At 43.2% G+C, this 18,983-nt stretch overlaps 2 protein-coding genes across 3 annotated transcripts in view; one reads left to right on the top strand and one right to left on the bottom strand.

Moving 5' to 3' along the window:
- On the top strand, positions 1-17,795 carry erich3 (glutamate-rich 3). The gene is made up of 14 exons (XM_026159918.2): positions 1-278; positions 1,590-1,683; positions 1,776-1,901; positions 2,019-2,090; positions 2,212-2,340; positions 8,285-8,443; positions 8,722-8,922; positions 9,249-9,429; positions 9,542-9,728; positions 10,697-10,926; positions 11,015-11,155; positions 11,344-11,697; positions 13,484-13,618; positions 13,700-17,795. The coding sequence occupies exons 1-14, from the start codon at positions 259-261 to the stop codon at positions 16,903-16,905; spliced, it is 5,235 nt and encodes a 1,744-aa protein (XP_026015703.2). The 5' UTR covers positions 1-258; the 3' UTR covers positions 16,906-17,795.
- tnni3k (TNNI3 interacting kinase) overlaps positions 17,791-18,983 on the bottom strand; it is a 13,981-nt gene continuing 12,788 nt past the window's right edge. For both annotated transcript variants that reach the window (XM_026158910.2, XM_080297225.1), the window contains one exon: positions 17,791-18,177. In XM_026158910.2, coding sequence (XP_026014695.2) covers positions 18,098-18,177 — 80 coding nt within the window. In that variant the 3' untranslated portion in view covers positions 17,791-18,097. The remainder of the gene's footprint in view (positions 18,178-18,983) is intronic.

The following is an 18,983-nucleotide window of genomic DNA, read 5'->3' as shown; positions in this document are numbered from 1 at the left end:
ATCTGTAAGTGGAAACCAGCCCTGCTGGCAGACTCGTCACGTGATTCGCCATGGCAACCAGGGACTGTCATCAGTTCCGCTGTGGGAGAAGTGCAGCTTCAGTCCGACTCCGCTCAAAATTTACCTTCCTCACTTTATAACAACTCCCGTCTGTTCTGACATCACGTAAACCTGAACGTCTCCCAACGAGCACCGAGTGCCCTGCCTCCATATCTCAGACGCTGGGGGGGATTTTAAAGAGAGGGCAGACTGAAAGCCATGAGTCACCTCAACTCAGGGTAAGAGCAATTTATGTGTTTTATTCAAAGAGGAGGGAGCCGCTTGGTTAAAGCTGCGTGAGTTTTGATTCCCCCCCTCGGAGGCTTTACGCCAGTTAACCTCGGCACATTTCTTTTCATGTTTTTCAACTGCTTGAAAAGCTGGAAATTGACTTCATGCTAATATTAAAGATCTAGCTGCATAATAGCAAGAAAGCCCATTTAACTCTTAAACTAGGCCTGCCCTGCTTATAGAAACAGTTTAAAAGTGGTTGTGAGTCACCCACAGTGTCTGTCAATATAGTCACCAATGAGGCAAATGTTATTGTGTGTGCTAACGGGTCCACTCAAACCCATAAATGAGTCAAAGAAAACTTCATAGGCAGCTTTGCTACACACTTTATTATGAACAAGAAGTGTCACTAGAACCAGAAAGAAGCTGAAACTGAAGTTTCACCATGAATTCAGATTTGAGGTTTTCCATCTAATGCTACTTTTAATGCACCACATTTCAGAGGAAAACACTCTCAGTGGTTTTAACGCAATGCACAGCGATGGGTGACAGACTTTAAGTTAAGGAAATACAAGTTTAAATAGTGTGTGTATAAATAAGTGTTAAAACAAGGATACGAGATGTGCACACACACAGGTGAGATTCTCTGTGCTGCTGCATTTCCCCCATACTGGTATATAAGAGAATGCACACAGCATGATTTTTGTCTACAGGATACCTTCATACTGTAACATAAACTATTTTTTTAAAGTGCTTGACTCCTTATTCCTTATTTGCAAAGACTAATAAGAGCTCATCAAGTTCTGTCATGACAAGTAGGATGCCTCTTAACTGCTTTGCAGCCATGTGCCTCCACTTCACCTGCTCATAAAAAACTCACGTCTAGAATGACAGTTTTAAATGCAGTGCTGTGATCCAGGGCACCAGAAACAAACAAGCCCAGTGCACAAAGAGGAGGCAGCCCGGGCTAAGTGTGCCGTTCCCTCTCATTCCTGTAGGTAATCAGACACCTGTAACAGACTCTATAATTGTAAGATCCTGTTGTGTCGTACACAAATGCCGGTGGAAATCAAATCTGTATTGGAAAAAAAATACTGCTTTCACACAGGCCGCTCTGGGGACGAGCTGATGTCTCGTTAATGAGGACAAGAGAACAACTGCCAACAAACAAACACGGCGCTGTGCCCCAGTAAAGCATTTGATCAGGGTTCCGGTTTTCCGATAGCTTTAATCAACACACGGCTTACACGCTCCCCTCACCTGAACTGTGGCTGTTTAGTGCTGACTGGGATTAAATACTTGTGTTTTTGTCTCTGCAGACTTCTTTCGACCTACAACAGCCTCACAGACAAACATCTTGCTGGATACTTTAGCAGCACTCGAATCAGGAGACACCTGCAGAGAGCGGGACTGGTGCGTTTAGGTTTTTAAAGCAAAATTATGAAATTCAGTTAAAAAATATCGATCGACGGGTTGAATTTTGTTGATATTATTGTTGTTATTAGATCACCAGGAGTGGGCGCATTGTCCCGGACAAGGAGTACAGACACAAGCTGATCCAGAGAGCGCACCAGAGACACGTTCGAGAATGTCTGGCACAGGCTATTTTCCACAAGGTGCTAGAGATGGAGGTGGGAAGAACACGATGTAAATGAGACAAAGTCAAAGGAAAAAACACTGTCATGTAATCTGTGTAATTTTCCTTATGCAATAAATCCTGATAATTTGTCCTTTTTCCACCCACACAGCGTCTCCACCAAATCGAGATCAAAAGAAAACTGGAGGAGTTTGCAAGGAGGGAAAGAGTGCATAAGATCAAGGTACGTCTTTAACATATAAACACTGCTTTGCTGCCCTATTTTGTAGGATTCCTAATTTATACTGGAAAACTTCTCATATATCACTACATACTATATAATGATGAATGGTGTTGTTTGGCAGGTGGAGCGCTCTAAAAGGTATGAGGAAGGCATTGTCCACATCCTGTCTCCACACCCTCCCGAGGGTGCCAGGGGCATCCGGAAACAGCACTCTGGGCCCGAGGGGGAGCACTCTGACTCCTCTGAGTCGGTGGGTATTAAATCTACTGCTTCAGTGTTTATTGTTTAAAGTGTGACTGTTTAATTAATCATACAAAGTAGATTAGTGTCTTTAAACATGATACAATGATAAAAAATTACACTGATGGTTTTACGAGAATTATGTATGAGTTCGAAGCAGCAACCTTTTGTTGAAGAAGCAATTTTAAGCTCGTCAGTGTAAGTGGGAGAGACGATTATTTATGTATTTATTTGTGGAAATAGATGAAACTGTAGTGTACACTGAAACTGGGAACAGAACTGCTCTGATAAATAATACATTCATTTAGTGCAATAAATATATAAGAAATCAGCGTTCTTTTGTATATGCAAGTACTGACTTTATAACAGATGTTAGATAGATATAGATACGGACATATAGATAAGATAAGAAAGCACACCCTTTCTATTCTATTAAGGTTTTATGCACATAAAACAGAATAAAAAGTCACTAGGTTGTAAAAAATAATTTGAAAAACAACCTCAGATGAAAAGCAGCACATTGTCCTGATATATTTAACAAAAATGAAGCCATAAAACAGAATCAGTGTACCAACTACACTGTTCCTCCTTCCATGGGAGGCTAAGTAGCAGACAGGTGCTGCCTATCAAATGCAATTAACTCATCATCAGCAAGTGTGAGCATCTGTAAAAAAGCAGAAGTTTTGGCAGTTTGCTGGTGTGAAGCCTTCAGGTGCGTGTTAACACAAAGCCAAGGGAGGAGGACATCAGCAATGAGTATAAGTCGAGTTTCAAATAATTTGAAGTCCATCATTCTACAGTGAGAAAGATCATTCACATGTGGAAAACATCCTTTGGACAGATGACACCAAAGTGAAGATGTTTGGCCATAACGCTCAGCACCAAACAAAGAACATCACCACAGATACCTCGTGTTAACAGTCAAGCACATTGGTGGAGTTGGGTTTGGGCTTGTTCTGCAGCCACAGGCACCTCCAGTCGTTGATCCCTTTATACCAGTACAAATATTCTAGAGTTACAAATGTGAGTCCACCTGTCCAACAACAGAAGCTTGAACCAAACTGTGCCCTGAAACGGGAAACTGAGTCCAAGAACAGCAGCAAACCTACAAGAGCGTGACTGAACAAGAAAATCAAGGTGGTGCAACAGCCCAAAGTCCAGACTGCAACCCGACTGAAATACTATAGAGGGACCTGAAGAGAGCTGCATTTAAACAAATGCCTGCAAAACTCAGTGAACTGAAGCAACACTGTACAGAAGAGCAGGCCGAAATTACTCCCCAGCGATGTGAGAGATGAAAACAGTAAACTTCAAGTTATTGCTGCTAAAGGTCGTTGAATCATGGCGTGTTTCACACACTGCTTCTGCATTTTGGTGTATTTTGTAGGAAATAAAGAAACATACAGTGTAGTATGTCCCGTTGTTCATCTCAGGTCACCTCCTTTTAAGGCTTGGATTATATTTTTATTATGTCCTTAGATTCTAGTCTAACTCTTAAGAAGCAAACATCTTGCATTTTCCAAAATGTATAACTGATTATTTCATTGAAGAACTTGCATTTAGTCAATTAGTTAGTCAACTGTTTTGTTTTGTTTCTTAATTGTCATCTTATAGACGGGCAGAAAAAATTAGCATTCTTTGTAACACAAATAATGTTACCTGAGCAAACATGGAAAATCTGACCTGCAGGTAAGGAGATGATGTCCAGGTGAGAAACTGCTATAGTGTATGTTATAACCTGTGCATCCTGATAGTTGCCATTTTAGTATGAAGACTTCCAGCTTCAGCTGTTTGTTTTGTGCGCAGACGAGTGTTCAGAGTGAAGTGCTGGGATTAGCTGTGTGTTATCTTTGAAACATAAAAAGTCACACACCTTGATGCCAGAATAAATAGAGCCAGTAGAATAGAATAGAATAGAATAGAATTCAACTTTATTGTCATTGCACATGCACAGGGCAACGAAATGCAGTTTGCATCCATCCAGAAGTGCTTTAGTGATATAGATATATTACAATATATATTAGCAATAATATAGATATGTGAGTATATTACAGAAATGGGTCTATTATGGTATGTTATAATGTACACGGTATGAAGTATGTTGTGAATATTCTATAACTATAAGTATGTACAGGCTGTAGTGAGTACAAGCTATGTACAGGATATGAACAGGATATAAATATGAAAAACTATACAGAATATGAAATAAATAACTTTACAGAATCTGAGATATACAGCTATACAGAAATGGGAACTATGCAAGTTGTAAACAGTTGTAGGATTAAAGATTATCGAATGTACAGAATGATTATTTACACAGAGCTATACAGTAGTGCAGTTAAGATAAGTGAGGGTGTGGATAATTTCTACAGAGGCTATATAAAGTGCTAGTGGTTGTGAGTGGTGGTTCAGTCCATGTTATTATTGTGTTTGAGGGTACAGTTGTCCATTGTGGGTGTGTGTATGTTCAGTCCATGAGTTTAACGTGGGTCAGATGTCAGGAGGCAGAGTTCAGGAGTCTGACAGCTGTGGGGAAGAAGCTGTTCCGGTACCTGGTGGTCTTAGTCCGGAGGCTCCTGTAGCGCCTCCCAGAGGGCAGGAGGGTGAAGAGTCCATGTGATGGGTGACTGGGGTCTTTGATGATTTTCCCAGCCCTTTTCAGACACCGCTTCCTGTAGATGTCTTTTATGGCAGGAAGTGGTGCTCCGGCGATGCGCTGGGCAGTTTTCACGACCCTCTGCAACGCCTTCCGGTCCGAGGCAGAGCAGTTCCCGTACCAGACTGTTATACAGTTGGTCAGGATGCTCTCGATGGTGCAGCGATAGAAGTTCACCAGGATGTCTGAGGACAGGTGGTTCTTCCTCAGAGTCCTCAAGAAGAAGAGGCGCTGGTGAGCCTTCTTGACCAGCTTGGAGCAGTTGGTCGTCCAGGTGAGATCCTCGGAGATGTGGACTCCCAGGAACTTGAAGCTGCTCACACGCTCCACAGCCGTCCCCTTAATGTGGATGGGTGGATGTGGGTCAGCATTCCTCCTGTAGTCCACGATGAGCTCCTTGGTCTTCTCGGTGTTAAGCAGCAGGTTGTTTCTGTCGCACCACTCAGCCAGACGATCCACCTCCTCCCTGTAGGCGGCCTCATCGTTGTCACTGATGAGGCCAATCACCGTGGTGTCATCTGCAAACTTAATGATGGTGTTGGAACCACCAGCAGGTCTGCAGTCGTGGGTGAAGAGGGAGTAGAGGAAAGGGCTCATCACACAGCCTTGTGGTACACCGGTGTTCATTGTGATGGTAGATGAGCAGCGGTTATCCAGCCGGACATGTTGGGGGCGGTTGGTCAGGAAGTCCAGTAACCATTTGCAGATGAGGGAAGTGATACCCAGGTCTGTCAGTTTCCTGATGAGTTGTGAGGGGTGGATTGTATTGAATGCTGAACTGAAGTCTATAAACAGCATTCTGGCGTAGGTGTTGTTGTTGTCCAGGTGTGAGAGGACAGAGTGCATTGCGATGGAGACTGCATCCTCTGTGCTCCTGTTCCGGCGGTATGCGAATTGGTGGGGGTCCAGGGTGGGGGGGAGACAGGATTTGAAGTGTGCTAGGACCAGTCGCTCTAAGCACTTAGTGATGATGGGGGTGAGTGCTACTGGGCGGTAATCATTGAGGCAAGATGGGTTGGAGTTTTTGGGTATCGGGACGATGGAGGTGGATTTGAAGCAGGCCGGTACCACAGCGTGGGCCAAGGACAGATTGAATATGTCTGTGAGCACTCCTGCAAGCTCCCCAGAACACGCTCTGAGAACACGCCCGGGGATGCCATCAGGGCCTGCAGCCTTGTGGACATTGATCCTGCTCAGCACCGCTCCTACATCGGTGGGGGAGAGAGTCATAGGTTGGTGGTCTGGCGTCATGTCTGCTTTGGTTGTGGTTGTGGGGTTCCCTCGCTCAAAACGAGCATAAAAGTTGTTGAGCTCGTTGAGGAAGGAGACATCAGAGGATGCGGGGGAGGGTTTGGTGGTCCTGTAGTCTGTAATGGTCTGGAGTCCTTGCCACATGCGTCGGGGGTTGGAGTTGGAGAAGTGTTCTTCTACCTTCTTTTTGTAATGGTGTTTGGCTTTTTTGATGCCCTTCTTTAGATTAGCCCTGGCTGTACTGTAGGCGTGTGCATCTCCTGACCTAAAGGCAGTGTTGCGGGCCTTCAGGAGGAGACGAACATCCCGGTTCATCCAAGGCTTCTGGTTGGGGTACATGGTGATCCGTTTCTGGGTGGTGACACTGTCTGTGGTTTTGGAGATGCAATCCAGTACAGATGAGGCGTACTGGTCCAGGTCTGTGTGGGTGAACATATTCCAGTCTGTGTTTTTAAATCTGTCCTGGAGCACTGCGTCTGTCCCCTCTGGCCACACTTTAATTGTCCTCACAGCAGGTTTCACATGTTGGATGAGTGGTGAATACCGAGGTGTGAGGAACAGGGAGAGATGGTCCGATTGTCCAATGTGGGGGAGGGGTGTGGCTTTGTAGGCTCCAGCCAGGTTGGAATACACATGGTCTAAAGTCTTGTCTCCTCTGGTGTGGCAGGAGACATGTTGGTGGAATCTGGGGAGGACTGTCTTTAAGTTGGTGTGGTTGAAGTCGCCAGCAACAATAAAAGCAGCCTCGGGGTGTTTATTCTGGTGTTTGTTAATGACTGCAGAAAGTTCTTTCATGGCCAACCTAGCATTAGCGTCGGGGGGTATATACACGGCAGTGAGTATGATCGAAGTGAATTCTCTGGGGAGTTAATAAGGTCTGCATTTGACCATTAAAAACTCCGCATTAGGTGAGCAGTGACTCTCAGTAGTAGTGGAGTTCATGCACCAAGCATTGTTAATATAAATGCACAAACCTCCACCTCTGGTCTTGCCGGAGTCATCTGCTAGCCTGTCGGCTCGGTGTGTGTGGCGTCCTGCTAACTCGATAGCATTGTCCGGGCAGCTGTTGTTCAGCCATGTTTCGGTGAAAAACATGACATTTGAGTCCATAATCCGTCTGTTGTTAGTGATGGAGAGCCGTATCTCATCCATTTTGTTTGCCAGAGAACGGACATTGGTGAGAAAAATACTGGGTAAAGGCAGCCGGTGTGGTGTTAGCTTTAGCTTTAGCTTAGCCCGTAGCCCTCCGCGCCTACCTCGCCTTTGTTTACGATCTCGGCGCCGTCTGCGTGCACTTCCGCCCAGCCGGGGAGAGTGGGCAGCCTCCGGTGTTCTGGAGATCTCTGGGATGAGTCGGAGATCGGCGATAAAACTGTTGGAGTTGTGAGTCCAGATGTCCAGAAGCTCTTGTCTGCTGTAGGTCAGCAACGCACAGCAATTCTGGACGAATAATCCGGTTAAAAGTAGATAAAGAGAGACACTGAGCCTCGCGTTGTTCACGCGCCGCCATCTTGGAAAGTAATCCTGTCTTTGACCCCACCTTAACTCAACAGAAATCACATACTAAAGCACGCTGAGCCTTGCCTGATATACATCGATGGGGATTTGTTGCTAATAGCTAATATGCATTTTGAATACGTTTATTGTCATCATGATTTCTTGTGAATTTATTAAGAAGTTTGCAGTTTTTAAAAGTAGTGGGAGACGTTAAAGATCGCTAACAATAAAAAATTTTTTAAAAACTATTTAAACAATGTGATTATACTACCAAGAATAAAATATAATTAAAAGATAAAGATTAGATTAGAAAAGAACTGCTTTTTACATTCAGCAACGAATGACAAGCCCGAGGAAAGAAAAGTTTGAATAGCAAATACGCTTCATTTCACAAAACACCAACATAATGAGCAGGTCGCTTTGTGTTAAAGGAAACACAGTATGGCATCACTGTAAAAGCGCACCATAGTGACGGTTCAGGAGCAGTGCAGATTAGCAGAACTGCATAATTAGCAGAATGCAAACTGAATGTCTGTAACGCGATTTTTAGCCGAGCTCATCTCGACCCAACACGGCCCCGGGGAAGATGCAGAGGCCCGTGCGCTTGAAACCGATCCACAGTAACAGCACCACGGCTTCGGTCAGACACAGCTCCCCTTACAGACTGCTCCAATCCTCTCATGACAACCACCTGCCATTCAACTGCACTGTGAGTGTGAGACTCAAGATACTCACCTGTATATGAGTCACAGCGTTTTCTCTGTAGACAAATTAGATTTTCAAGCGATATGAAGTTGCAATTTCTTTTTTTTCAAACTGTATTTTTGGAAACTATCTATTAGAAGTGTAGAGATATAGATGTAGGCCTCAGCATGAAAAATAATTGATAGAATCACACCTATAGTTCACTGCATGGAGAGAAGCCACAATCACAGAGCATCAGTATCAGCAGAACCAGAGTAAAGACTTCATTAACCTTCCTACCAGATGGACAAAGAGCCTCGGAGACGTTTGACTGCAGTGGAGGCCTCCCATGGCATCTCGCCCTATTGCCTCCCAGTTATCAACAACTTTGTCACTCCGGTGCCTCCAGCTACGAAGAGGAAAGAGAGAGGGTTAAAGGGCACTGCCAGCAGTACTGTCAGAGGCCGCAGACTGCGCCCGACCACCGCCTCCAGTGGAGCTGACGTGAGTTAGGTCTTTATCTGTCCTTGTTATTTCCCTGGCAACAAAAGTATCCACAACAAACATTACACTGCACTTCCTTTGGATAAATCGGGAACAACAAATAGCATTTCCTGTGCATGGCACGCATTTTCTGAGACAGTTCATGACAAAGTTGACAAATGAATAGTATTAATGCGTCCTTGATTATATTTATGATATAGAAACAAATCTCATCCACCTCTGTGCATCGCTAACATCAGAGTTTGGATCAGGAAGTTCAAATATAAATGTAAAATATCTTTAATCAGTAAATAACACACCAAAAACGTGTCACTTTTTCCACCCAGGACGCCCCACTGCTGAGGAGCTCTGTTCACCAAAGCAGAGTGTGTGTCAACATGGTGTACTTTGGCAAAACGGTGCGTCTTTCCAGCGACCTGACCGACATGAGGGACGACGTCAAAGTGTTTCAGCAGCACTGTGGAGGAGAGAACCTGTGTGTGTACAAGGGAAAGCTTCATGAAGGGGGTCAGTGTGTGAAACCGGGTTGTGTTTTTTGGATTTGTATATGTAAATATATACTGACAGATACCCCAAACCATTCAGAATGGCTTTTTGTGCCTCATCATTTCTGCTTCAGAAACTTTCCAGTTTATTTCACGTCGACACAGAGGCTTCCCGTTCAGCTTGACCTTCTTCCTGAATGGGCTGCAGGTGGAGCGGCTGAGCTCCTGCTGCGAGTTCAAACACAGGAAAGGCTCACGACTCGGCGGCAAACACGGGCACTTTGGCTTCACCGGCGTCGAGGGGGCCTCTCCATGCTACAAGTGAGATCTCTACAGAAGCTTTAACCTCCTAGGACCTGGCGTCCACATACGTGGACATCACATTTTGGGTTATTTAGACCAAAATACTCAATTTTGCTCTTCAAAGGCCTGATATCCACTTACGAGGACATTGTACTGCTACTGTTCTATTTAAATTTTAAACGAATATCCTCATATGTGGCTCTCATTTTTCTCAGAAACAAAAAATAGGTAAAAAAAAAATCTGGTAATTCTTTGTTTTTACATTCATCAGGTCAAAAGGTTGAATATAAAACAAAGTGAACAACAAAAAGGAGACATGTGAAAGGAAAAGTTTAACATTTTTACTCATGAATAAATGATAAGCTTCTGTCAGCCACTTTAGTTTAGCATATAAACTGCGTGTAGAGAAAGCAGAGAGCCTGGTTTTGTTCAAAAGTAAGTACAACAAACATTACAGTCTTCTGGAAACCAAACCATGTAGTGTGTATTTAGTCTAACAGGACCGTGTTTGAGCTTTAAACGGGCTGGCAGCAAAATTAATTGGCATTTTTCGACCATATAAACTGTTTTCCCCATTTTCAAATGTTATTGCACATTAAACTAATGGTCTGCTAGTTGTAGCTCTATATTTAAGCAGTCCACACTGGCTAGAGTGTCCCATAGATGACCTTTTTTTGGAGGCCAACTTAGAAGTTAGCCCGCCTTGGTTATCCTGGAAAAAAAGCCGGTGGGATTTTGGATAAATCCACAAAATAAGCTCTGTGGAAAGAAACTTTGTGATACACAGTTTGTTCAACAAGATTATCCCTGCATACTGATGATTTTAAAGTGAAATTAGAATATAAATGAACTACAACATAGGCAGATTACTGTGTTCAGTGTGGTGGTTTGAATGCACCCCACTCGTTCTCTGGGTGGTTTATTGATTTATTTATTTAAACAGGAACAAAATTACTTTTTAAACAGACTTCTTGCTCATTGTTCAGATGCATCATAGCAATGGGACTGGACAAAAAGCCCACTCCTCCACCAAAGAGGATCAAGGAGGATACAAGAAGAGAGGAATCAGTTAACAGCCCAAAAGATGAAGGTGAGATGGAGACGGAGAGGACTGGGGAGGATGCTGGCTCCCACTTGGAGGGTGAAACCAGTGAGCCGCAGAACATGGAGACTCCGGTCAAAGAAGAAAGAGCGCTCGATGAGGAAAAAGGCAGAGGTGGTACAAAAACTCGTGCATCTGAGCACAAACTAAAGATTTGTGTGCCGCGCATACCGAAGTCTGTATCTATAATTCTCTGCTTCAGATTATGAAGAAGACTTTGAAGCAGATGATGAGGGAGCTGCAGAGGAGGCAAAAGAAGAGAAATCCCCATCTCCAACCAGTGCAACAGACAGGCAGGTTAAAGAGAGGGATGCCTCTGAGACTGACAATGATGACAGGGATGGTGGGTGAATCACCTTAGTTGTACACATAAAGCTTAAATCCCTGTACAATGTTTAACTATTTAAAATCTTTTTTTTTTAAGACACAAAGTATTTTAATTACAGAACAAAACCATCTTTTGAAATGTTTAAATGTGCATTTTCCTTCTTGTAGAGTACTTATTGGTGTTCATGTGTAACTTTCTCGCAGACATGAGATCTCATTCAGGCTCCAGCTCCTCGGGCAGCGAGCACGACGAGAGTGATGCTGAAGCCACAAGAGACATCAACGAGGACAATAAGGCAAAGCAACAGAAAGAGGACAGTCAGGAGGAAACCATCGCTCAGCCCGAGGAAAAAGATGAACCAAATCCAGAAGAAGATGTTGCCACGGAAGCTGAGTCTTCTGCGGCCAAAGACTCGCACATGGACAGTGCTGGGGACAGCACGGAGATAGAAATATCTGACACCAGCGTCCCCTCAGGAAGTGAGACTAGACAGAGTGATGACAAAGATGCTGAGAAGCCTGTAGAGGAGGGCAACCAGGAGGAGGAACACGAGAGAGGTGAGTAAAAAACAAAGAATATACAAAAACACAACATTCAAGACCACCTAGTTAGTCACATGTTTTAAATACGGCGCTGTAATACAATCAGAGCAGAATAGCTTAATGTCATACTGCTACAATATCATCAACGTGTAATGATTAAAATAAAAATTTTAATAGTGGAAAAATACATGTGTGCCATCGCAATGATTCGTTTTCTATCTGATCCACATTTTATTTTTTTACTTTTTTCCACATTTTTTATATACTTTTGTCTTGGTTTGGGTTTCTAAAAATAATGTGTAAATATATAGTTAAGTAAACGAAGGCAAGCAACACCAGGGGTGAAACTGCAATCAGCGAAGAAGAAGTAAGCAGCCGTGAAGAAAAAATCCCAGTATTTGCATACTGTAGAGCAGCTCAAAATATGCGTCTGTGACGAGCTGCTGCATAGTCATTCATTTATCATAAGAAATCTGCTTTTGCATGACAAAGAAAAGCAGATTTGCTTTGTTTTTCCCTTCCTTCTTTTTACCTCGAATGTTTTCAGGGCGCAGTAAGTTACTTTTCCACGTTCTACAGCAGAACAAGCAGAAATGGACGAGAATCACTGACTTCGCACTGTTTTTGTGTTTTCACCTGGAAGGATTAAAGAGATATTTATCTGTCACTCAAATACATTAAATTCCTCAGTCATTTAACCTCCTGTGACCACATATGTGGACGTCACATTTTGGGTTGTCTGGACCAAAATACTAAATTTTGCTCTACAAGGGCCTGATATCCACTTACAGGGACATTATACTGTTACTGTTCTGTCGAAATTTAAATGAATGTCCTCATATGTGGATCTCAAAATCAGGTAAAAAAAAATAAAAATCAGGTAATTTTTTGTTTTTACATTCATCAGGTCCCAATCAGCCCAAAAAGCAAAGAGAAATTAAAAATACATGTCGTGAAAGAGTTCAGGTCTTAGGAGGTTAAAATTCTGGACACTTCTTATTTGCTCCTTGACCCTCTTTGAAGCAGGAGTGGGTTTTTGTCCAGTGCCATTGCTATGATGCACTTGAACAAACGATGTTTGCTTAACCTCTGGGAGGTCCTAGAAAAATGCATACACTATTGGTCTTAGAGCCACAAATCGACCACGCCATAAAAAGTGCTATAAAAAGATTATATATTAATATTTTTTCCACTTTAAATTAGCCAGTCTTTTAAAACTACTTCTCCCTGAAATATTCATACAAAGTTTTAATTATAGTTTCGTTGTTTTAAGGGTTAGGGTTAGGGTTAGCACCAACATGTATTTCGATCCACTTTTATTTTTTTTTTGCAGGAGCATAAAAAGCCCTCCAGGCGGCCAGCTGCTGGCAAGCTCCCCACAAAGACTGAAGGTGGAACGATCACGATCCCTTTAACCGTAATTAATCTGCAGTGAAAAATAGCGTTTATAATGGGTTTCAATGGGGCACAAATCGACCACTAAGACCAATAGTGTAAGTTTGTCTGTAGCTTAGCCACTGAAGCTAATTTCCGGAAGTCATACTGAAATTTTAACAGTAAATGTGACCAAACTTTTTTTTGCAGACTTTCGCTATATTCCATTCAACACAGTGCAAATGGCGTGTATACGAACAATGAAAAATGGCACAAATCGACCCAAGACCACCCAGAGGTTAAAAAAGGAGATAAATAAATCTGCACTGGTGTTTATTGTTGTTGTTATCAAAGACAAATTAATTTTGAAGCTTTAACATGTCCCAGAGAAGGATGATCACAAGTGTCCTGGTCCTTATTTTTCAAGCCAAATCTGTGCAAGAAAAACTGTCAGAAGCCATACTGAAGGAGTCCCAGTGCAGCTCCGAGCCTGAGCTGAGTGACACCAGCACTGAGGAGGAGGAGGAGTCCACACATAAAGGCCCTCAACAGGACAACAAAGGTATCAGATCTTTATTAGAATTAATTCATAAACTGCACAAAGACTGTTCTTTATTTTGAAAGTCCATTTTGTATTTTGCAGATGCAGCTCCAGTCAAGCTTGTCACGCCTACAGAACAACAGCAGACCATTGCAGAAGAGGCAGAATGTGAAGAAAGCGATGCTGGTGACGTGGTGGTGGCACAGACACAGGAAGATTTACCCGAAACCAAAGAACAGAGTGGAGATGATGAGCAGGAGCCTCAGGAGAACAGCAACAGTACTGAAGATGAGAAGGTTGAGCAAGATGACAAGGCTGCAGAAGAGGAGGATAAATCAGAGGAAACGGGTGAAGCTTTGCATCCTTCGAAAGAAGAAAATGTGACACAAGATGACAAGACAACTGAGCATCTTGAAGAAACCCCAGCTGAAACTGCTGATACTGAGGCTGAAGAGGAAGAGGAAGGAAAGGAGAAAACCGCTGAGGAGACTGACGTTCAGCATGACGAGACCGGGCAAGGGGCAAAAAGCAGTGAGGAGGATGAGTCATCAGAGCCGGATAAAAAGACTGATGAGACAGCAGCGCCTGATAATGCAGAGGCAGAGGCAGTGACAGCCAGAGAAACAATAGAGATAAAAGCAGAGTCCTCAAAGGAGCAAGAGGCCCTCAGCTATGAAGAGGCACCTGTAAGTGACGCAGAAAAGGAGGAGCAGGCAGACAGCGAGGACAGAGCTGCAGGGTCAGAAACCGAAGTCAATGCAGAGAACTCGAGCAGCTCGCCAAGTGGGAGTGGAGAAACCACAGTTGAAAAAATAGGAGATAGAGGTGAGGAAAATGCAATAGAAGAAAGCAGTAAAGATGACATTAAAGAAGAACAAGTATTAGAGGATGAGAGTCACGAACAGTGCGAGCTGCGAGAGGAGAGGAGGACTGGAGCATCTGAGGAAACAGGTGAAAAGGAAGACAAAGAGAAAACTGAGGAGGGTGGAAAAGAAGAGGAGGAGAAACAAACTCATGTAACCTCTGATAAAGGAGAAGATGAAAATACTGGGAAAAGAGATGATGATGATGAAAAGGTTAAAAATGAGGAAGAGGGTAATGAGGAAAGTAAGGAAGATGAAGGGACAGACAAGCAGGAAAACACAGCAGAAAGTGCTGAAAATGGCTTTAAAACAAAGGAAGACGAAGAAGAAGCTGTGAAATCTTTGAGCGAGGAGGATAAAGTCGCCGATGACGAGAAAGTTGAAGAAAAGACAGAAAATGATGAGAACAGTGAGTGTGTTGAGAACAAACTGGAAGAATCTGAAGTAGGTGATAAAAGTGAGGGTGACAATGACAATGAGAGTAAACCAGCTGTTCAAGAAAATGATGATGAGGCAGAAAAATCAGAAAATCTAAACAAAGCTGAGAAAAGTGAAGACAAAGAGAAACATGATGAAGAGGATGACAAGGAAAAGGACATAAGTGAAGCACCTGTAGAAGAAGGAGAAGAAATATCTGAGACCACAGAAGAAGCTGAGAAAAGTGCAGACGTTGGTGCAAATGAAGCAGCAGATGGGACTAAATCAGCTGATGAGACGCCAGAGGCTGAGAGTGTTGAGCAAGATGCTGGAAAAACCAGCAACACGAGTGAAAAAGAAGAAATTAATGCTGAAAACGGGGAGATCTCTACTGAAGCCGAGAGCAATAATCATGAAGACGACGGAGAGTCTCAATTAAAAGACAAAAATGACTTGAAAGCCAAAGAAGAGGGTGATGAAGAAAGCAAAGCAGACGGGCCTGCTGACGACGAGAGCGCAGACATTAAAGAAGTCGCAGTGGAGTCTGAAGAAGGTGCTAAAAAACACGATGCTGACGAGGTTGATCAGGCTCCCGGGGCTGATGAGGTAGAACGTGATGCTGAGGGTGACAGCGTGGAAAAAAATGATGACTCAACTCCAAGCAACTCGCAGCCTGAGACAGCAGGTACAGAAATGAAAGCGGAGCCTAAATTAGGTGACAGAAAAGACGGCGAGGAAGCAGAACAAGATCAAAATGGCAACAAATCTGACTGTGATAACGAAAACAAAGAGCCAGACTTGGTAAAAAAGGAGAGCAGCGCTGAGGAAAACGTGGATGAGGTCGCAGCTGTTTCTTCAGGGAATCAGGAACAATCACCGGTTGCTGTTGACTTAGATGTTCTGGCTTCCAAATTAGATGAAGAAAGCAAAGATACAAAGTCTGACATATGCCCACAGACTGACGAAAATGCAGTTGGTGGTGATCTCTCTGCTGCCGACGGAGAAAATGGAGTAGACGCAGAAGATGCGAGTAAGGCCTCGGAGGAAGGAGCAAGTGTGCTGCTCAAACCTCAAAACAATGAGGCTGATTATACAGAAGAGACTGTCGCAGCTGGTAGAGAAAGTCCAGAGGCCTTGGCAGCAGAAGACAGCACAGATCTAGTCAGTAACTGGGTCAACAAGCACCAGTCATCAAAGTTTTTCGAGACATTTGTTGAACCACTGGAGGATATGAGGGAGGAGATAACTGACACTCCAGCGTCCAGCTCAAATAAAGAAGAGACAAAATCTACTGAGCTGCCAGGATCAGACAGTCCACTCAAGATGGTGAGGGTGTCTGAAGATGAGGTGAAAGCCTACAGGGACGCTGAAGATGAACTGCAAGTGGAGGAGAAGGCTGAAGTGAAAGACTTAATACTAAAACCTCAAACTGAACAAAGTGAGGAGGAGTCTGCAGCCTTGCAGAAGATGAGGTCAGAAGAGCACAAAGGAAGCATGGGATCTCTTCAAGAGTGTAACGGTCAAGAAAGTGCAGAGAAAGGAATTAATGAGGAAAACGCTTTTTCCAAAACTGAAGTGGAAAGCACTTCAGGTAGTCTTCATTCAGCCACTGAAAAACCTGCGAGTGTTTCTAAGAGCCAACCTGATGAGAAAACTATCGATAACAACTTCAATGTAACAGAGCCGCAGACTGAAGAAGGTAATCAGTCCACGAGCCCACTTGGAACCGAAGATGTCAATGAAACGTGGGGAAAAGCAGACGAGCAAAGTCGAGAAGTTACAGAAACAACTGATTTTACAACATCGAAGTCTGACGATGGAAGCCCGGAGGACTCGCGCAACGAGGAGATCGAAGGCAAAGCGTCAGACAGGAGCGTCAGCAGAGACAGAAAAGACCTGCAGCTGATCGAAGACATCAAACACACGCTCAGTAAAGACCGGCTGAGCGCCTTTTCAGTGGATGACACGTTGTTTGCTCACAGTTCATATCCTTTACTGACTGCTGCGAGTGCTGAGAGCGGGCATTAGAGCCGCTCCGGTCAGAGTGACAATGAGGGAAAGTGAAGCTTTACTCCTTTTTTAGTTTTTAATTTTACAAAGACGCCTATGAAGTCAAGTTGTACAAATGAAAAGTCTGCAGATTCTCGATGCACAGACAATCATGTGGCTTCAGACAAAATGTGACATGCGCGTCAGTTTTTCACAAAAGCCCTCCGCTGTCTCGTGCTTTCTGCTTTTAAATTACAGCAGCCTCGTAAACCGTCATCATCTTTCACCATCAAGAATCCACATAATGAGTTTTGACTGCTGCATGAAATGTTTACAATAGATCATCTCTTCCTTTTGTTGGTAACAAAGAGCTCTTGGTTGATATGAGGTATCGTGTACAGATGCTATCAGCTATCACCTGAAAACAGATACTCGCGCACTCACACTCACACGTGGTTGAATAATTCATAGATGTTGGACTCCCACGTCTTTAGCTTGCCCCAGGTACTCTTTACATTTCCATTGACTGGGTACAAGTGGTGCAGCTTTAGCAGAGATCTGTAATCGAACACTGTTAATGGCATCATCAGTCAGTCAGCACACTCACATAATTACGGGATCGCAGTAGCTAGGAGAATATACAGTAGAACAACAAGAACGCAAAGCTCAATCTTCATCATTAGGCTGATGATAATTAGTTTGGTGGTGACTAGGAAATGTCAAATGTAAGCACAGTTGTTGTTTGTAATGCTGCTAACTCTACCTCTACTTCCACTGATATGTTTAACATGTATTTGCATTTCCCTTTTGTCTTTTTTTACGGCTAGCTTGGGTTTGTGAGGCTTAATCGTTTCATTTGATATCTGTCAGTAACCGAAAGTTTCTGTGATTTTCCAGCTAAAAATAAAAACAATCAGACAAAAATAAAATACAAAGTTTTCTGTATTTTTTTTTTGACAAAAAAATGTCTTTACATTTAAATTTATCATCAAGAACAAGAATAAAGAGAAAACTTTGTTCTACATGTGCGTTTTTAAAAAACAGTGTAACTAAGTTTCAGTTCACAAACAGATCATGCATAGACCTTATGTTATAACCAAATAACAGGTAACCTCAATTATCATCATATGCAGTTTCTACAGATTTATTTATTACATCAAAAATGTCACAAAATACACAACTATCTGTATTAATAAGATGATAATAACAGAGTCTGGAGCTCGGGGAGGGTTCAGTTACTTTCCTCAAAGCTGCCGCTGCTGCTGAGGGAGGAACAGAATCTCATGGTGCTCATGGGATCAGACACATACCCTGAGGATGAGAACAACAAGGATTTTTTTTTAATGTGGTGGTTAAGAAGGACAAATAACAGTTCAAGGGCTGATGGGCCAATTCATTAGATACACCTTGCTAGAATTCTTCTTTTTTGCCATCAAAACTGTCTTAAGTCTTCAGGCCATAGATTCAACAAGCTGACTCAAGGAAACAGTTTCATACTTGTCTACCAACAATGTGACTCTCTCTGTTGTTATAGGCTCTTTGCTGCAATGGTAAATGGCCTGTATACACTACATTCAGTCATCCACACATTCACACACTGGTGATGGCAGCTACATTGTAGCCACAGCTGACAGAGGCGAGGCTGCCGGACACTGGGGTGAAGTGTCTTGCCCAAGGACACAACAACCGAGACTGTCGGAGTCGGGGCTCGAACTGGCAACCTTCCGATTACAAGACGAACTGCCAACTCTTGAGCAACGATCGATAAGCGGTTATCTGTGTTCCTGTTGCCTTCCTGTCACGCCATTCTCCTCTGACGCCTGGCACCAACACAGCATTTTACCCATATAACTGCCTCTCACTGGGTATTTTCTGTTTTTTCCAGGTCATTCTCTATAAACCCTTGAGATGGTTGTGTGAGAAAATCCCAGTAAATCGGCAGCTTTGAAAATAATTAGGCAGTCTGGCACCAACAAACCATGCCACATTCAAAATCACTTCAGTCACCTTTCTTCATCAATCTAATGGTCGGTTTGAATTTTAGCAGGTCCGCTTTAACATGTGTACATGCCTAAATGTATTTGCTTGGTTGATTAGAGGTTTGCATTGCATCAGCA

Source organism: Astatotilapia calliptera, chromosome 23 (genome assembly GCF_964374335.1).
Source record: "Astatotilapia calliptera chromosome 23, fAstCal68.1, whole genome shotgun sequence".
Classification (NCBI taxonomy): Eukaryota; Metazoa; Chordata; class Actinopteri; order Cichliformes; family Cichlidae; genus Astatotilapia; species Astatotilapia calliptera.
This window is presented reverse-complemented; position numbering and strand designations above follow the sequence as displayed.

What these genes read in the sequence shown, in the direction of transcription:
- erich3 (XM_026159918.2), top strand. Translation starts at nt 259, where the DNA reads ATGAGTCACCTCAACTCAGG. An exon ending in ACTCTGACTCCTCTGAGTCG is followed by an intron (nt 2,341 to 8,284) that starts GTGGGTATTAAA and finishes CGCGATTTTTAG; the next exon opens with CCGAGCTCATCTCGACCCAA. An exon ending in CCGCCTCCAGTGGAGCTGAC is followed by an intron (nt 8,923 to 9,248) that starts GTGAGTTAGGTC and finishes TTTTCCACCCAG; the next exon opens with GACGCCCCACTGCTGAGGAG.